General features: G+C 38.4%; 2 protein-coding genes across 4 annotated transcripts in view; one reads left to right on the forward strand and one right to left on the reverse strand.

Moving 5' to 3' along the window:
• LOC146483159 (integrin alpha-V-like) overlaps positions 1-17,472 on the forward strand; it is a 99,695-nt gene that overhangs the window by 5,196 nt on the left and 77,027 nt on the right. For 2 of the 3 annotated variants that reach the window (XM_085106353.1, XM_085106352.1), the window contains exons 3-10: positions 2,859-2,971; positions 3,943-4,090; positions 4,871-5,011; positions 5,579-5,689; positions 6,401-6,445; positions 13,791-13,867; positions 15,486-15,560; positions 16,144-16,196. In XM_085106353.1, coding sequence (XP_084962479.1) covers positions 2,859-2,971; positions 3,943-4,090; positions 4,871-5,011; positions 5,579-5,689; positions 6,401-6,445; positions 13,791-13,867; positions 15,486-15,560; positions 16,144-16,196 — 763 coding nt within the window. The remainder of the gene's footprint in view (positions 1-2,858; positions 2,972-3,942; positions 4,091-4,870; positions 5,012-5,578; positions 5,690-6,400; positions 6,446-13,790; positions 13,868-15,485; positions 15,561-16,143; positions 16,197-17,472) is intronic. The other variant, XM_085106354.1, reaches the window with a different exon arrangement.
• LOC146483160 (uncharacterized) lies at positions 10,585-12,550 on the reverse strand. Its single transcript, XM_085106188.1, has one exon. The coding sequence runs from the start codon at positions 12,548-12,550 to the stop codon at positions 10,955-10,957; it is 1,596 nt and encodes a 531-aa protein (XP_084962314.1). The 3' UTR covers positions 10,585-10,954.

Genomic DNA, 17,472 nt, shown 5'->3' on the forward strand with positions numbered 1-17,472 from the left:
CACTTTTACCTTTAAAAATGGAAACACTCCAGGCTGTTTGTCTCTTGGTGTTCGTTGTAATCGAGTCACTGATGATTTGAAGGATTTCCTCTTCTCCAACCTGTGCAAACCTCGAAGCCATTTGCAATAACGCACGATTTTCATGAGTTATCGCTAACACAGCACTTTCTGAATGTGGTGTCGTGACGGAAATGAAAATCACGTGATCGATTTTAAACAATGGGCGCGCGCGTATTTTGATAGAGAACTCAGATCGTACATTAATCACTTATAATACTGGAAGCGTAGGGTGCTATTACGAATATCTCCATCGCATCGCCTTCGGGGCTGATCTGGTGATATCCGTAACAGCTTTGGTTAGGTACCGCTCTAGGACACCAATGCCAACCCAAAGTTTCTATATCTAGTCACTCCCGATGCCTTGCGCACGGTCGAGCGACGCTTTCATAACCTCCATTGGAGCGTTTCGGTTTAAACGTATCCTCGTTTCACTTGCCTAAATCTGTAGGATACTGACTTAGCCAGTGACTCGCTTCCAAAGGCACTACAAGACGCAGTATGCCATCCTTTTTACTCTTTATTTATTTATTTTTTTAAGTGCCACGGACAATAACTGTAACAGTTTAGCCGATATATCATTTCGTTCACCGCTAACTTGTCAAAGAGTTTGTAATAACACAGTTGTTCGAAAAGATTATCAAAACAGACACAAAACGATCTACGAGGTTGACTATATGATTCGCATACGCTCAGTAATATTTAAAAAGAAACGCATAATCGATAAAAGTTCAGTGGTGTTAAAAAAAAATTATTGGAAACTATTCACTTGACGTTTTATTTTAAGCATGTTTTAAAATTGCATTGTTTCAATTAAGTTTAGCAGGAATACGAATTTAAACAGTCGCATTTCTGCAATAGTTAATCAAGAGTTCACTCCGTTGTGTTTGAATCATTGGAAAACAGAACTAACGAAAATAATTTAAAATACCGTCAAAAACTAGAAGAGCAATTATACGGATTATACGGCATGCTAGCATTTCCTGTCAGTTACATGTTCGACACAGAATTCGACTACAATGGTCAGGAGTTTAGTTCCGAACTTTGCAGTCTCGGTGAATTGAATTTACGAAATTAAAGCCGACAGGTAGAAGCGAGACAAGAGATCACACAGCTTAAAACAAAAACTAACTTGTAGTACAAAACAATTTAAAATAATCCAAAGAAATAAACATAAAACTACCAGCCGGTAACTGCAGCCTAATTAAGCGATCTTTAAATTGAGCGATTATTTAGTGCGATTTGATATCGTCCGTGTTAACTCCCGGGATTTAAGTTGCAATAGGTCTTCTATAAGGTGCCACAGTCAACAGAAGGGCTACTTTGAGGAATCCCAAAGGAACTATATTACTTTATTCATTAGCCTCGCCATACAAAAGAAAAGTTAAAGAAGACTGAAAGGAAGTACAAACGTTTTAAGACTTTCACGCATGTGTATATTATATTGGCAATAGCCAAGGTTATTAAGGAAAAGAAAGAAGGGAAAGACAATTTTAAAAGACTAATAATTTGACCGAAAAAATTAACAATCGTACAGCGAGAATGCGAAATATTTACAAATATGTATCGCGCATGCGCAAATGCAATGTTAGATCTTAAATCGCTCGGAAAAAGGAAATTACGCCGACAAAACCAAATTTGTTTTAAAAGTAGTGATTCCGTACGTTATAGCAAGAAAATGGTCCAATTCAAAGAAAAATCAAAATTCCTCGTCCCACAACTGTCAGAAACACGGCACAAAGCCTTATATATAGGCACCAAGCACAAGCAACATACTGGAAGCGTAGGGTGCTATTACGAATATCTCCATCGCATCGCCTTCGGGGCTGATCTGGTGATATCCGTAACAGCTTTGGTTAGGTACCGCTCTAGGACACCAATGCCAACCCAAAGTTTCTATATCTAGTCACTCCCGATGCCTCGCGCACGGTCGAGGGACGCTTTCATAACCTCCATTGGAGCGTTTCGGTTTAAACGTATCCTCGTTTCACTTGCCTAAATCTGTAGGATACTGACTTAGTCAGTGACTCGCTTCCAAAGGCACTGCAAGACGCAGTATGCCATCCTTTTTACTCTTTATTTATTTATTTTTTTAAGTGCCACGGACAATAACTGTAACAGTTTAGCCGATATATCATTTCGTTCACCGCTAACTTGTCAAAGAGTTTGTAATAACACAGTTGTTCGAAAAGATTATCAAAACAGACACAAAACGATCTACGAGGTTGACTATATGATTCGCATACGCTCAGTAATATTTAAAAAGAAACGCATAATCGATAAAAGTTCACTGCAAGACGCAGTATGCCATCCTTTTAACTCTTTTTATTTATTATTATTATTATTATTATTATTTTTTTTAATCTTTACCAACTGTTTGCATTATTTCTCCTTGTGTGTGAAAGGAAAAGAACTTAAGGTGGCTCGTTTGGATCAGTGTTGATACCTTTTTATATTGGGCATGAATCCAAGAGATCTACAGTCACTATTTGCTAGCAAAATTTTAAAGTTTTAGAGATGCAATGATGTCTTACTTTTTTACTTACATTGATTTTCGTGAAATTTAGAAGTTTGTTTCCAATGTTTTTCAAAACGACTTATGTCTAAACTCATAAGGTAGCATGTGCATTCAACAGCTGAAACACGAGGCAAATTTGATGCTCGCATGCATGTTCACACTTACAAGAGCGCCCCTTGAAATTCATTTCCCACGTGATAGCAATATTAAGGAAAGAAATGGTTGTAAAACCAAACTGCAGTCAGCATTGAAACGACAGAATGTTTATTATTCCACTGAACAGCCCCTGAAAAGCGTTCTTCGGGAGGCCAGTCTGAAGATAAAGAGCAGAAGACTGGACAATGGCTAGGGGCAACACTGGCAACTTCACCTTCACAAGACGATGGACAATTGATGGTGAGTGCCACTGAACTTGAGTCCCCTTCCCCTTCCTGTACATGAAAGGGAACAAACAACCTAACGGGGTATTCCTCCAAATAATTTTTCTCTTGAACCAGTAATTCCGCATAAAACTTCACAATTTTTGTACCCTAGTTTAGATGTCCTAAAATATCTTTTCAACCACCCCTTGCTAGAGTAGCTAGAGAAGCTAGAGCTAAAGAAGCTAGAGTTGCTCTCGGCTACGCCTCGAGCAACTCTTACGCTTCTCTCGTACTCTCCAAACTTCCCGCGTGCATCCATAACTCGATATACGCACGCTAAGCATGAACCAATTCTTAACCATACTCTTGACTGCCACACACATATTACTTTGACCATATACCTGTAAATAAGCCCCCATATATAAAAGAGCATTCCCCTCCTCCTACCCTACTAACCCACGCAGCCAGAATTTATGTTATCACGCAATTCTTGTCCACAGAGAATCACTGCATGATGACCATGAAGTAACAGCTTGATAAAGTACTTCATGAACACCTCCGATACAATATCATTGATAAAAATGAGACAGCAAATGACACTGTGCATGTAGTAATTTGAAATTTTGATGTAGGCGAGATAACTAAAAGTATGCGTCGACACTGCTGGAAAGAACAGGCTTAAAAATTTAGTAAAATGTGGTCAAGATTAAATCTTGTCTTTTAAAATAGCGAATTTGCAGTTTGGTAAATTCAAGGCATTTTAACAGACGTTTGTATGGTTTGTGTTGGGACGGCACAATTGCCCGTCTCCATGCAAACGCCTGGAAGATCCTCAGGGTTAACAGAAGACAAGACGCTCAAATATGGACATTACTATTTTTAAGGTCCTCTTTCCAACAAGGTTGATGGATTTTCCTATATCAAACTTTGAAATTCCCATGATACTGGAGTCTACAAATTAATCAAGTAATATGATAATGGATGCCAAAATAATTATATCTTTAGGTCTGCGCTCCAAGGTACAGCAAATGGAGTTTGGCGTGGTCTAACCCTGAGGACAGAGAGCGATTACTTTTGGGGAAATGCTTTGTTGTTGAAAATGATCTGAATGGTCTCGCCCGGTCTGAAGCATTTGAGCCATGTTATGATAAAGGTATGTATCTTGTACTCTGTAGTCTGTGGGTGCGTGGGATAAGGGCACTTCAATTACAAAATAATGTTTAAACACGAGCAGCAGTGTTTTAGCGCAGCCGATCGGTTTCAAACCCAATAGAACACGTGCTGCGGCTTTTTAAACGGCTTCAAAAACATTCCTGGAAAAGCCTGTGTCCATAGAGTTTTTGTGAAACATTTAACACCGCATACTAATAACGAGGAGGTTTTATCGGGTTTTAAAACCACTGCACGTGATGTTTTATCGACCATTTGATAGGTCAATGGGCTTATGAATTATTAATGAGTTCTGAAGGGCTTTTAAACGAAGGGGCTTACATCTAACGGGGCTCATAACCAAAAAAGAAAAAGTTTCAAAACCAGCTATAGCGATATTGTATAAAATATTATACATGCATATGTTTGTAAAACGGACAAGTTTTGCCCATCTTCATACAACAGCAAAAGCAAAAGCTTAAGGTAACCTTGAATTTTCGCAACACTGAAGGTGACCAGAGTGGCTTTTTAAGAATTATCTGTTTCTACCTTTTTTGAAGTTAAATAATTCTTTTCTAAGTTTGGTGTTCATACTTTTTATTACACATCTACTGCATTTATGTTTGAATATTCCCAATTTTTCCATCTTTAGGGTTAGACTGTTTAAAATAACCAGAGAAACTCATATTTAAATGTTTACGATTTCTAGTTACTCTTACTCTCTGTAATCATCCTTGAATTGTTTACTTATTTAATTATTTCTACTTTGTTATTAATATTTTAGATGCTACGTTACATAAAGATAATCCCGCTTACAAGACAACACAAGGTGGAATTTGCCAAGCAGGATTCAGTGGTGCAACATCACGAGGAAGCTTTGGTCAAACTTTCTTAATGGGATTGCCTGGTTTTTTTTCAGCGAATGGTACTGGTGCATTAATTTTTATTTATTATAGGACTGAACTGGTTCGCGCTGAAAAGGAGCATTCTGATTGGCTCCCTGAGCGGTCCGAATTTTTTGCTATACGGACCGCTAAGATGGACTGCTTGCGTTACAACGTACTTTTGAAAGTTTTTGTTCGTTTGTTTATTTCACCACACACGTTACAAAAAAAGCAAAATAAGAGTACAAAAATTATATATCACAGAGAAAGTGGCGAGGATAGGAAAGGATAGGATAGGATAACTTTATTTATACACGATTTTTCCATCAGCTACTTAGGAAGCCTTAGGAGAAACATAGGGTTTATGCAATAAGGCTTCCTCGTTACAGAGTTGTTACATACAACTGTTTCGACAAAGGTTGTCCAAAAAGAGCGTAAAAGCGTACGCGACAATACCGAAAGGTATTCTGGGAAATGCCCAATAAATTTCAAGAAAAGCTCATAATCCCACCCCCCCCCCCCCCCCCCCCCCCGCCCTGCATACACAAGATATGAAATGAACTGATGGCTCTGATTAATTGTTCCTTTATTCCTTTAATTACAAACAGGTTCTATTGGTTTATACGAAACTGAATCACCATCATTTCTCATCACGGCTAAGGCAAATAGGAAGGTACAAGATATTGATTTTAACGCGCGTGCTTCAAGCTTTGCTATGGGTGAGTATGAGATTTTTAAAAGCAACAAAGTGAATCGCGTTTGTAGAAGAGACTTCCATCTGGAATTGAATTCGCTCTCCCGATCTTTCTACTGGGTAACACAAGAGAAGTTTAAAAGTTGCTCGTTGAAACATCGGCCTAAATAAATAAGCCCTTTGTCGTAGTGTAATCCCTGCAATCTCCTATAGTCTGAATTTTGGTCTTGAATAGGTTCTCATTAAGAGAAATTTAAACAGTCGAATTCTGGAACAGAACCCAAAATTTCTGAAAAATAACAAGCCTAGGCCTAACATAGGGTAGCCTGTGTACAGCTGCCCCCCCCCCCCCCCCCACCCCCCTCACCCAGGTAAGGGAATTGGAGACGTTTGCACGCAGGCTAAGCATAGGGTGGGGATTGTGGTAATTAGCCTATAACAAGGTGGCAAAATGTGGCTGAATATGGTCTGGTATAGGGTTAAGGATTCAGAGGCACAGTGACAAACCCCCACTCAAAAGTCCACTGTGAGTTTGACACCCCCAACCCCCTTCCTCCAAACAAACCCCCAAGAGTTACATTGCAAACTTTCAAACTATATTTATTGTTGAATTGATCTCCAAAACTAAGACAATTTCCTCAGTTTGCTCTGATATTTCGAGTAATTAGGATTTAGAGACAAACATTTTTTTTAAAATGCCTTCTTTTTGTTTTTGTTGTGATATTATCTATTCTAGGATATGCCGTTGCCATAGGAAGGTTTAGATCACCAGACAGAGAAGGTATGAATTTTTGGAGTGTAATGAAACTTCATAAAAAATCTAAGCATCAAACAAGAAGGACAATTTACCATGAAATGATAACTCAAAAAAGAAGCCATAACGTCGCGTGTACTGTATTTCATGCAGGTCATCTTTATCTGCTCAGAGCAGATACGTTGATTAAACATGATTCTTCATACAGTTGATAACTATAATTATTGAAGCTGTCCCCCAGATACCCACTACAGTCTAACCTCCGCTAACGGACACTTCCCGTAGGTGGACACCTCTCGCAAGCAGACACTTGGTCGTGTTCTCAGCTACATACAAACACTACATTTTTAACCTCCTATAAGCGGACACCTCTCTTAAACACGGAGCGATCCTATAAGACCAGGCTGAACAGTTCAGACTGTCAATCAAAAATCCCAAACGCGCGTATCGGATTGGTTGATTACCAAAGGTCTTATTTTAGCACGTTCAAGTTCCCGCAACTTCGATTCGAAAGGACGTGACGAGTCGGCGAAAAAGCTGTTTTAGTTCGAATTATTATGTTCAAAATCAATCCAACGAATACAGCTACAGGAGAAGAATTTAGAAAGTTAAGTTATCCGTCAATTTTGAGATCGGAAATTCATTTATCGGCTGGTAAAATCTTATCCTTTCGAGATATTTCCAAAATGATTAGGATAAAGTTCGTAAACAAACTCTGTCTCGAAATAGGTTGTTCTTCTGAAACCGGCTTCCGAGATGGAATCGCTTCGATCCTTTGTGTAGTTTAGCGGGGGAGAGCTAAGTAAAGACAAAGTCGTGGAAGCGAAGCCTAGAAGAAACAACGGAGCGGGACACAGAGGAGGAAAGTGAAGTGTCTCAAGCGGCGAGCGATCGCACGCAAGACGACGGAGCTGGCAATCTTTTTGAAGTTGGCCTCTCTATTGCTTACTGTATAAACTTAGAATATATTTAGTACTGGCTAATTTTAATATTGATGTGAGAGCCATTGCCATTATCATTTCATCCATATTAAAAAGATACATGAGAACAACATCAGGTCGTGTTTTGTTTATATCTTTGGTGATTTTTTGAATTAGCAAATTATGCAAATATGCATGATCACGTACGAAATGTGTTTAGATGTTTTTATTTTTGACTTGTGCATTGAAGTTTAGAATTTTTTACTGCCACCTGCAGCGGATTAGTAGAGTTAGTTTTCACGAACGTGATCCGCGATAGATACACAAGCGGTAATGAACTTGAACCCAACAAGACGACTCGAGCGGCCGTTTAGCGGAAAACATCTGCCAAATTTTGAAAATCCCGCCAGTTTTGGCGAACAACACAGACTCGTTTTGGTTATCGGCAAGTTCAGATGGAGGGATACAGATGTCCAGTTCGTCGCAGGCTTCAGTTTATAATGGTTTCGATCTTTGTACTGTATATTTGGTAGAAGGATTTCGAATTTCGAGGATTAAAGTTCGTATAACCTTTCGATTGCGGCAACGAAACTTGATTATTTCCGTTATTATCATTAATCTCGCTAATTTCTGGTGTTTTGCGCGATATATAGTTAGCGTTTAGCTTATTTTTATTGATAAATCGATTCCCTCTTCGATTTTACAAACGATAGTTCTTCTCTCTTTTTTCCTCGACCGTTATGGAAGGCGGAATGGTGCAAAATTCAAGGAATCAAAATCGCGTCCAACATCAACAACCAATCTGCAGTTCAACATTTTCTTTCTAGATCAACAATAAAATCCGTCCAACTTCAACGGCAAATACCATAACCAACAACGAAAGTAAGTCAACACCAACAACAATTCCTCTCGTCTTCAACAACGAATCACCTTCAAAACCAACATCGAACAGTGTCTCAACTTCAACAACACAAAATTCGTTCAACAATTTGGGGACGAGCGACTGGCTATGGTCGGGGGAGGTTGGGACCGAAAAAATCCATCGCTGGGAAATAGAAGATGGCGGCCGGCGGAGCTAGCGCTGCTAGCCATAGTATCGGATGGGACTTGTTTTTTATAGATTTGGAACAGCTAGTCTTAGATTATGAGCAATTGAAAGCGTCAAACCTTACTACAAACTATTCCTTAGACGAAACTCTTCTTGAAAGGTTTGAAAATGTTGTCCAAGCTTTACGAAACGTGCTTCCTCATGTCCATCATTCACATTCAGTTGCTGCTATATTACATGTAACACAGTTTATCTGGTTGGCATTGCATTTATCACAGCAGTTGACATGTTCTGTGTACCCCCCTCGTAATGTAGCTTTGAACATTTAGTAATCTGCTGGCATTTCCTCATTTAAAAAAAAAATGCTCTTGAGGATGTATTCTGCGTAATAACTGTTGAACTCTTGCTAATCATTCTTTACACTTTAAATAGAATGACTGCAGTATATGCAAGAATCCCCAAGTAAAGTTCTTTTCAGCATTCACATTTCAAGTAACCCTTTGACATATTCATTGTCAGGGTCATGGTGGACCTTCCCCCGAAAGGGGTACACCAGGTTTGAAACCACAGGAGGTGTGATACATTGGGGGATTTGGAATCTGCCATGTTTTTTAAGGGTGTGGAGTAGGAAATTTTTGCTGTGAATTCTCTGGAGTAGTTTTATTTTACAAGGAAATTTGTTTTTTTATTGAAAACAATGGAGAATTGGCAGTAAACGAGTGCTTCAATACGTAAAGAAATAGATATTTGACAGGGGCATTGTGTAAGAAAAGAGGCAGATATTAAAATAACTATTATTTTCTGATTTATTTGCATCGCACTGTTTGCAATCACCGATGACTCAATGACCACTCAAACATATAGGCTACACAAAAGTCCGGGTGAAAGTTCTACAGTAAAAATATCCCTGCCGCTTTCCACTTGAATTCTCTTTTGCACAAGGAACACTTAATATCTTTCACTTGGGTCATCTTTGTTTCCCCCTTAATCTATCATTGACTTTTTGCAGATCCAATTTTGATTGTGATATTTTTTTCATCTAAATCTTTTGGTGACGAGATTTTTCAGGTTTTCCTTCAAGCCTGGGGGAGTTTGGGGGATTATAATTTATTTACCACAAATTTGCACCTCCCAATCATTTTGGAGTGCAACCATGGGGACCTTCCCCTGTAATTCAATAGTTGACATTAAAATCAGAGCAACATTTATTTTACAAGACAAAGGTTGAAATTTTAAACTAAGAAACAGAATAAGATACATTCGAAGATACATTTGCTAAATTGACATTATGAAAATTGTAAGTTCTTGGAGGGTACACAATAGGTTTAAGGAATGTAAAATGTGGGATTTTACTTAATTTCTACTCCACTTTACAACATATAAGCTTCTGGTGAGACAAGATTCGGGACGTTAAAATCCAACGTTAGATATTCAGGAATTCTTAGCTATTTTAGAATTCAGGAGTCCAAGAAAAACTTAAGTGGGAATCAGAGTTTGTGGGCATATTGTGGACTCTCTTGTAAAATTTTCATGTTGAGTTGAACACAACTGTTTAGTACAAAACAAACAATGTGATTTTAGTTAAAGCGTATTTGTAAACACAACAGAACACTCAGGAAAGCATTTAGAAGCTAGAGTGCAGACATTAGACACATGAAATACTCTTAAATATTTACAGCTAACAAAAGCACAGAATAGAAATAGTGCTATTTTGATTTAGTAGAGTTTCATGGTTCTGATACCTGCACTCCAATCCAGAGAGTTAAGTAAAATAATATTTTCATATTCAAGCATTACATGTATGCATTTGTTCAAATTCTGTTAGCATGCCTACAATGCTTTGGAAACCCAAAGCAATCTGTTTACTATTGGTCCGTAGTCCATGAACAGCTGTAACAAGTAGGTAATAAACATGTGAGAAATTTACCAACATGTACTGTTCAATTAGTAGCTTCCTTTCTATGGTCCATTATTCTCTGAATCCAAGCACAATGAAGGCAGTATGGGCGAGGAGGGGCAAATGAGAGGGGGGCTGTTGTACACAGATTGCTAAGATACAACCTAACTGACCAACATCTCTGAGAGAAGGGGAGGAGGTCCTGTACTAGTACTGTACTGTATATTACCAAAAAGACATTAAAACCCACAGATAACAACCTAGATATCAGAACCTTTTTAGGCTAAAATTGTCGATTTTGATCCCTCATTTCCCTGTAAAAACCAATACTATAAGAACCTTTCTAGGCTAAAATTCTAGATTCTTGTTGGCAGGTTTTTACTGTAGTGGTCAACCACAGGATAAGCTTTGTTTGGTCATGTACCTAAGATTAAATATAAACCCTGCCAATTGAGAATGGACCTAATTACAGAAATTCATTATTCCGACCAAATAGTGTAAAAGTCCTTCACAAAATTTGATTATTCAGATGAACAAATCTCCAGGATGTCATGCAAAATTTTGATAAATAATGTTGCTGAAAGTTTACATACAGTGAAAGGTCCCTTTTGCTTGGCAGGGCCCATATTGGAATTTCTGACCCCCAAATGTTCAGTCTTTCTCTGTGTACATTACTCATTAGTAACTAGACCTTGAAGAGTAGTAAGGCAATGTGTGTATATATCAATTCCATAACGATTTGATTCTTGTAGTGGATTAACCATAGTACATAGCTGGTCTAAGATACGATCTGAAAGTAGAGTGGCATCATCAACTTCCACTGTGGGTAATTCTTCATCCATTGGTGTAGGTGCAGCTGGATCAAATCCATACCACTCTAAATCATCAACAGCTGGCTTTGCCTCAGCGATTTCTGCTACCGCAGTCAAAGTACGGTTTCTGATATCAACCATACCATTGGACCAGATTCTCTGTGGGCTCCAGTTGTGCTCAGTTCTACGAGGATGGTTATTCCATGCTGTTTTAAAACTTGTAATAGCTCTGTTTATACGGGGTAGAAACACATAATGCAGAGCAGATTTATGAATTGGGTTATCCATATTCAATAAACCATTCTCTTCCATTACCTGGAATGTGTAGTAAGAAATGTGGGCCACACAACGAAAGACATCCCGCCAAAGCCGTTCGATTCTCTGGTTGTGGGTTGATGTGCCTGCCAAGTAGCTTCCCCTGTTTGGGCCTCTTCTTTGTTCCATTTCTTGCCAGACACCAACATTTTCCCCACCTTGATCTGTCCGGACCCTTGACGGAACGCCAAATGACTGGATGGCATCTACGAACAATTCTTTCACTGTCTCACTGCGATTATTGCTTGAGCAGTGAAGATAAGTGATTAAACGTGAATAGCCATCAATAGCTCCATGTATAACAAATCCCCAAGATACCAGAGAATGATGGCCATCTAGGTGCCACAAGCTGTTTGGGCCAGGCACACAGTATGCACGTCGAGAGATGGTAATGGCCCATCGAATTTTTGCATTTCTTGGATCAATTCTTGCTAGACTCTTACGAATGCAATCTCGCTGGATTCTGATTCCCTGAGAGCGAAAATATCCACGAATCATGGATGATCCAACAAAGCAACCATGTTCTTGCATAAAGTTCCTAACTTTTTGGTCCACCTCATCATCACTAATTTCGTCAAATTTTGACAAATGCTCTAGTCCAAACTCAGCCACTCTGCGCTGAATTGTCCAGCGTGATACCAATAACATTCGAGCAATTTCATTCCAGTTAAAGCCCAGTGACCTCAGCTCAATTAGAGTTTCCTCATGTATATCAAACTTGGGTCTTCCTGGATGCCCGGTTTTAACACTTTCTGGTAAATTAAATGATAAAACTGCTACTTGAGAGCATCTCGAGCGACAAGGAAAATCACCATGACGAATAAAGTCCCAGTACATTAGCTGGAGATTGTGTGCAATTTCTGACAATATAGCAGCAACTGAATGTGAATGATGGACATGAAGAAACACGTTTCGTAAAGCTTGGACAACATTTTCAAACCTTTCAAGAAGAGTTTCGTCTAAGGAATAGTTTGTAGTAAGGTTTGACGCTTTCAATTGCTCATAATCTAAGACTAGCTGTTCCAAATCTATAAAAAACAAGTCCCATCCGATACTATGGCTAGCCGGCGCTAGCTCCGCCGGCCGCCATCTTCTATTTCCCAGCGATGGATTTTTTCGGTCCCAACCTCCCCCGACCATAGCCAGTCGCTCGTCCCCAAATTGTTGAACGAATTTTGTGTTGTTGAAGTTGAGACACTGTTCGATGTTGGGTTTGAAGGTGATTCGTTGTTGAAGACGAGAGGAATTGTTGTTGGTGTTGACTTACTTTCGTTGTTGGTTATTGTATTTGCCGTTGAAGTTGGACGGATTTTATTGTTGATCTAGAAAGAAAATGTTGAACTGCAGATTGGTTGTTGATGTTGGACGCGATTTTGATTCCTTGAATTTTGCACCATTCCGCCTTCCATAGACCGTTACCGACGTCATCCACCATTATACTGATCCGTTAGGAAGCCAACAAATAAAGCACTTCAAAGGGGGCGTGTCCTTCCCTTTTATTGGATCGCTCCGTGTTTAAAGGGGAAGTATCACGAAAATTTGCTGTCATTTCAAAACTCAAAAATGTTTGACTGTTAGCAGAAACAACGAAATAATTGTCAAGTTTATTAAAAATTATCACCCCAGTACAATAAAACTGTCGATTAGTGCCTCTGGCCAGAGACAGGGTAGGCCGGTTTGGATTGAAACTTGAAAAATATTAGGCTAATGTTTTCCAAGTTCTCGCATTTTTGTTTCCAAAATGCGCTAGAACAGATCACAAGTTGTTTCTTTCAAGAATTGAGTTGATTTCGTTCCTCTCGTCATTCTAGAATTATTTGGCAGGTGATTAAAGGTCTTATTTCATCATTTTTAAGATATCAAAAACCCCATGATACTTCCCCTTTAAGCGGGTACTTTTTCTGGTAGACGCGAGTGTTTTACTGGAAAATACACCACTCGAAAAATTCATTCGAAACTACATCTAGGGTCCGAGTGCCGTATTTTCCATATCCTTACTAGTGAGGATATTGATGTCGTTGTTTATGCAAGCAGTCGGTGAAAACTAGCTAGCGGTAGATTTGTCTATATAATAAAAACAAAACTACAAGGTGGCTTGAAGGTATGAATTTTATTTTCTCGTGTTAAAAAACAATGTTTTACTCACTCGCTGTGATCGCTTGTGGAATATTGCTCTTACCACTCGAAAATAAAGTTCACATCTTCAAGCCGACGTGTAATATCCTTTATAAATCATTCAAATTGATGGAAATTGCAAAAATAAACAAACAAACAATCTTGTTGAGTGTTCTTTCTCTTGTACTCTGTAAATTTAAGTTATATTTTTGACCATCACAGTTAATTTATTACTGAAACAATCAATTAATTTCTTTTGATGCAGAGTTGGTTTCAAGTTCTTTACGTGCTGCAACACTCGATGCAAAGGAAAGTTCTATACGAGATGGTCTCAATGGAAAGGTGATGAACAAAAATTAAAAACCTTATGAGAATTATTGACAAGATTTCCATACATGTTATGTTACTTTCTATAATAACTGCAAAATTCCTAAGCTCTAATTGGTTCGTAGCTATTGTCTATAGGTGGTTTGCATTGCCGCCATGTTGGTGTACAAAACAAAAGAAAATTGGTTCACTTGGTTTGCATAAAAATGTAAAGTAACTGCCACAGGAGAAAAATCTTATCGTTCCTGTACACCAACATGGCCGCCATGACGTCACAAGCAAACTATCAATAAGAGTAAAGACAACAAAAATGACGTCATCTGTGACGCGCACGCTTTCTCAAAGGAAACCAAAGGCAATTCCTATCGTTTTTTTCCATGTTATTGTAAAAAAACAAATCGATGGCAGTTTTCTATGGTCTATACACATAGATCGGGGGATCTCCACTGCAATGACCATACTTACTACGAGATATCGATGGTCTAAACGTGTGTTCTGATGTAGAGTAGTTGTTTTGGTTTTAATATACCTATTGGTTATAGATTTTTGGCAAACTGAGGGGGAAGGGGGTATCTTGCAATTAGAAGCCGGGTTTCAAAAGTTCGGGGGCACCCAACAAGAACATTTGAGCAAAATACTTGAAATATTGTCTCTTGTGTTCTAGGTCGTTCGAGGCCTTTAAAAAAACATTTTGGGCCAGTTATTTAAACAAAGTCTAACTTAGCCCGCGGCTTAAGACAATCAGTGGCCCTCCAAATCTGTTTATAAGTGGTTTGTTTTAAGTAGACAGATAGTTTTCTAATCTGGGATGCAAGCCTTCTTGTTACCGTCATCAACAGACTTAAAATGACTGTTGGCAAAATTGAAAATGGCTTAGAACGTGGTTTTGTCAAACACCGTCTAAACTGCCTTTTAATAACTGACCCATTTTGTTTAAACTAATACATTTTGATCTGATTGGAGGCTTAGCTGAACATGTAAGTTCTCGCCGAAAGCTTTAGGAAACGGAACATTATTTCCCGAATTTACGGGCTGTCGTTGACTTTACGAAAATGCCAGCTGACTTTTTTAAACATTTTTAACGACATATTTAATTTGTACCTCTGAAAACGAAACTGAGAGATCAGTTTTCCAGTGTTCAGCAATTTTGAGCTGCCGAAGAAAACTTTAAAAATAATTCCGAAGTTTTTGAGATGATTAAGGCCTTCAAAACAGATATCCACCGAAAGGAGCCGCTGGGTGTCCCTTTTAAAAAGGTTATTCAAAAATTCATTAATAATTCATTAGCCCATTGACCTATCAAATGTTCGATAATACATCACGTGCAGTGACTTAATATCAATAAACCTCCTCCTTTTTAGTATGCGGTGTTTTATCAGCTGGTAAAACATTCCTCATTAGTATGTGATGTTTTTCTCGTAAGCCAATTACCAACGTTCACAAGAGCATAACTGTTATGAACTCTCTTGACACACGCTTTTCCAGGAATGTTTTTGAAGCCGTTCAAAAAAGTCGCAGCACGTGTTTCATCGGGTCTAAAACCACTCGGCTGCGCCTCGTTGTTTTAAATCCCGATGAAACACTGCTGCCCGTATATTAATTATTACATGAAACTTACTGTGGTATTTTGCAGGTTATGGCGTTCTTTCTCAGAAGTCAAAACCGACTTGAAAAGAGTTTTACACTTCCTTTGCCTCAAAATATTCAGGTTGGTCTAAACACAAAACCGTCAACCCTTTCCCTGCCAAGTTTTTTGGTGCATTTTTTCAAAACGGTAAAGAAAATCCCAGCTTGCTTATATAATATACCGTTTGAAAGGTCTTGATGAGTGTAATTCATTTCTAAAATCAAGATAACTGAAGGAAGTCAGGTCTTTGATAGAAGTGGTTTTAAAACGACAAAATAAAAAACTACAAAATTTCGTTGATAGGCTCATTTGATAGGTATACCTCAAAACTGTAGCTTATTTTACAGCTTTTAATGCACAGAACACTCTGAGATATGTGAGAGTCTGTAAATGCATTAGATGAAAATATTCCACAAACCATAGGGGTGGTAAGGCACAGCATAGATATCAGAGGGTACCATTTTTCCTTTGAAATGCAAAGATCTTTCCAAGACCAATTTGCTGACAAAATTTCACTGTAATTGAACAAATACTGACCAAGTCATGAGTTTAAGACCCACTATGGTGGGTCTCGGTAGGGAAAGGGTTAACTAGACTTCTTGATAGCTGTGAAGTTTTCTAGATATAGATCTGGAGTTATATGTATGTTTTTTTTTCTTTTCAGCCAGGAAGTAACTTTGGCCAGTCACTTTGTGCTGTCGATTTAAACAGTGACAGGTAACTGAATGCTATTTAAAACATTGCTAGAAGCTCCATGCCAAGCACATCTCAAAATTGGCACTATGTTCCTTAAAATTTGAAAGCTATGACATACAAGGTTGAAGATAAAATGAAACCGAAGTTTTCAAGTACAGTTGTCGCCGTCACTGTCCGCCATCGTGATCATCGTAATAGGCCATTTTCATGATTGCGCCATTTGACTACATCAACCAGAATTAATTTCGTTTTCCTTTTCAAATTCAAATTTTGTAATCTCAGTTGAGAGCAAAAAACAATAGCTCTATAAATTAGCATGAGAAAACAAAACCTGATGATTTTGGTAGTTGTATTCAAATGACGACATAGTGAAAATGTCCTATTAGCGTTTTGAGATTGTTTAGTCAAACACGTTGATCTACGTTTTAGCCAGGTTTTTCCTATAAAACAGGATTGACAGCTACCAACATCTTCGGCAAGATTAGTCCTCCCCCTCCCCTCCCACTAAACAAAATTTTTAAAAAAATGGATGTCCTCTTTTGCGCAGACTCCGTAGTTTTTTTGTTTTGATTTTTTTTTTTTTTGCATCAATCTGATCACCTGACGTGTCACGTGTTTTGAATTTTAAACGTAAGTATATAAAACAAACTGGTAGTAGATATAAATTCTTTTGATAAGTAAATCATTATTTCCGCTGAAACAGATAATGATCATGAACTGAATCTTCCAAAGTTAGCTCTATACGTGCATTTTTCTTTTTCTTCCTTTTTTACTACTTTATAAATGCAAAGCCAAATAATTACCCCATTATGGCATATTATAAAGAGAGACGGACGTAAAGAGTTTTCAAAGTATGATTTTAAAGGCATTCTTAACCGTTACAACGCAGAACATGCCCAAGTCTCTTACGACCCTGAAGACCCTCAATCTTTCGAGTCCATGTTTTCGTCACCCACCTAACCCGTAGCCTAACGAGGACCATAATGTTTGGTTTTATCAACTCCTTGATAATGAAAATTTGGCCAACGTTAAGATGGCTAAATTACTTTAACAACTCTGTTGATAAACCACTCCACACCGACGCAGCACCACAGTTTCTTAAGAAACTAACCCCCTTAACGAGGAACACAAACTGTTTTTTTAGTTTAACCTGGGCTCAGAGTTACTGGCTCGCGCTGATGCGAAGGTGGCGTCCCTGTTTGTACCTTTATTTTTTCACCTTGTATTCACAGTATTGTCCCCGGCGAAGCTAATGAAATATAAACAGATTACCGTTATCGACCTGCCTCTTGTATTC

This window comes from Pavona decussata, unplaced genomic scaffold (assembly GCF_977016875.1).
Source record: "Pavona decussata unplaced genomic scaffold, jaPavDecu1.1 SCAFFOLD_40, whole genome shotgun sequence".
Classification (NCBI taxonomy): domain Eukaryota; kingdom Metazoa; phylum Cnidaria; class Anthozoa; order Scleractinia; family Agariciidae; genus Pavona; species Pavona decussata.

Bases quoted from the DNA above. Each gene is read 5' to 3' on its own strand.
- LOC146483160 (XM_085106188.1), bottom strand. From the start codon at position 12,550: ATGGTCGGGGGAGGTTGGGACCGAAAAAATCCATCGCTGGGAAATAGA.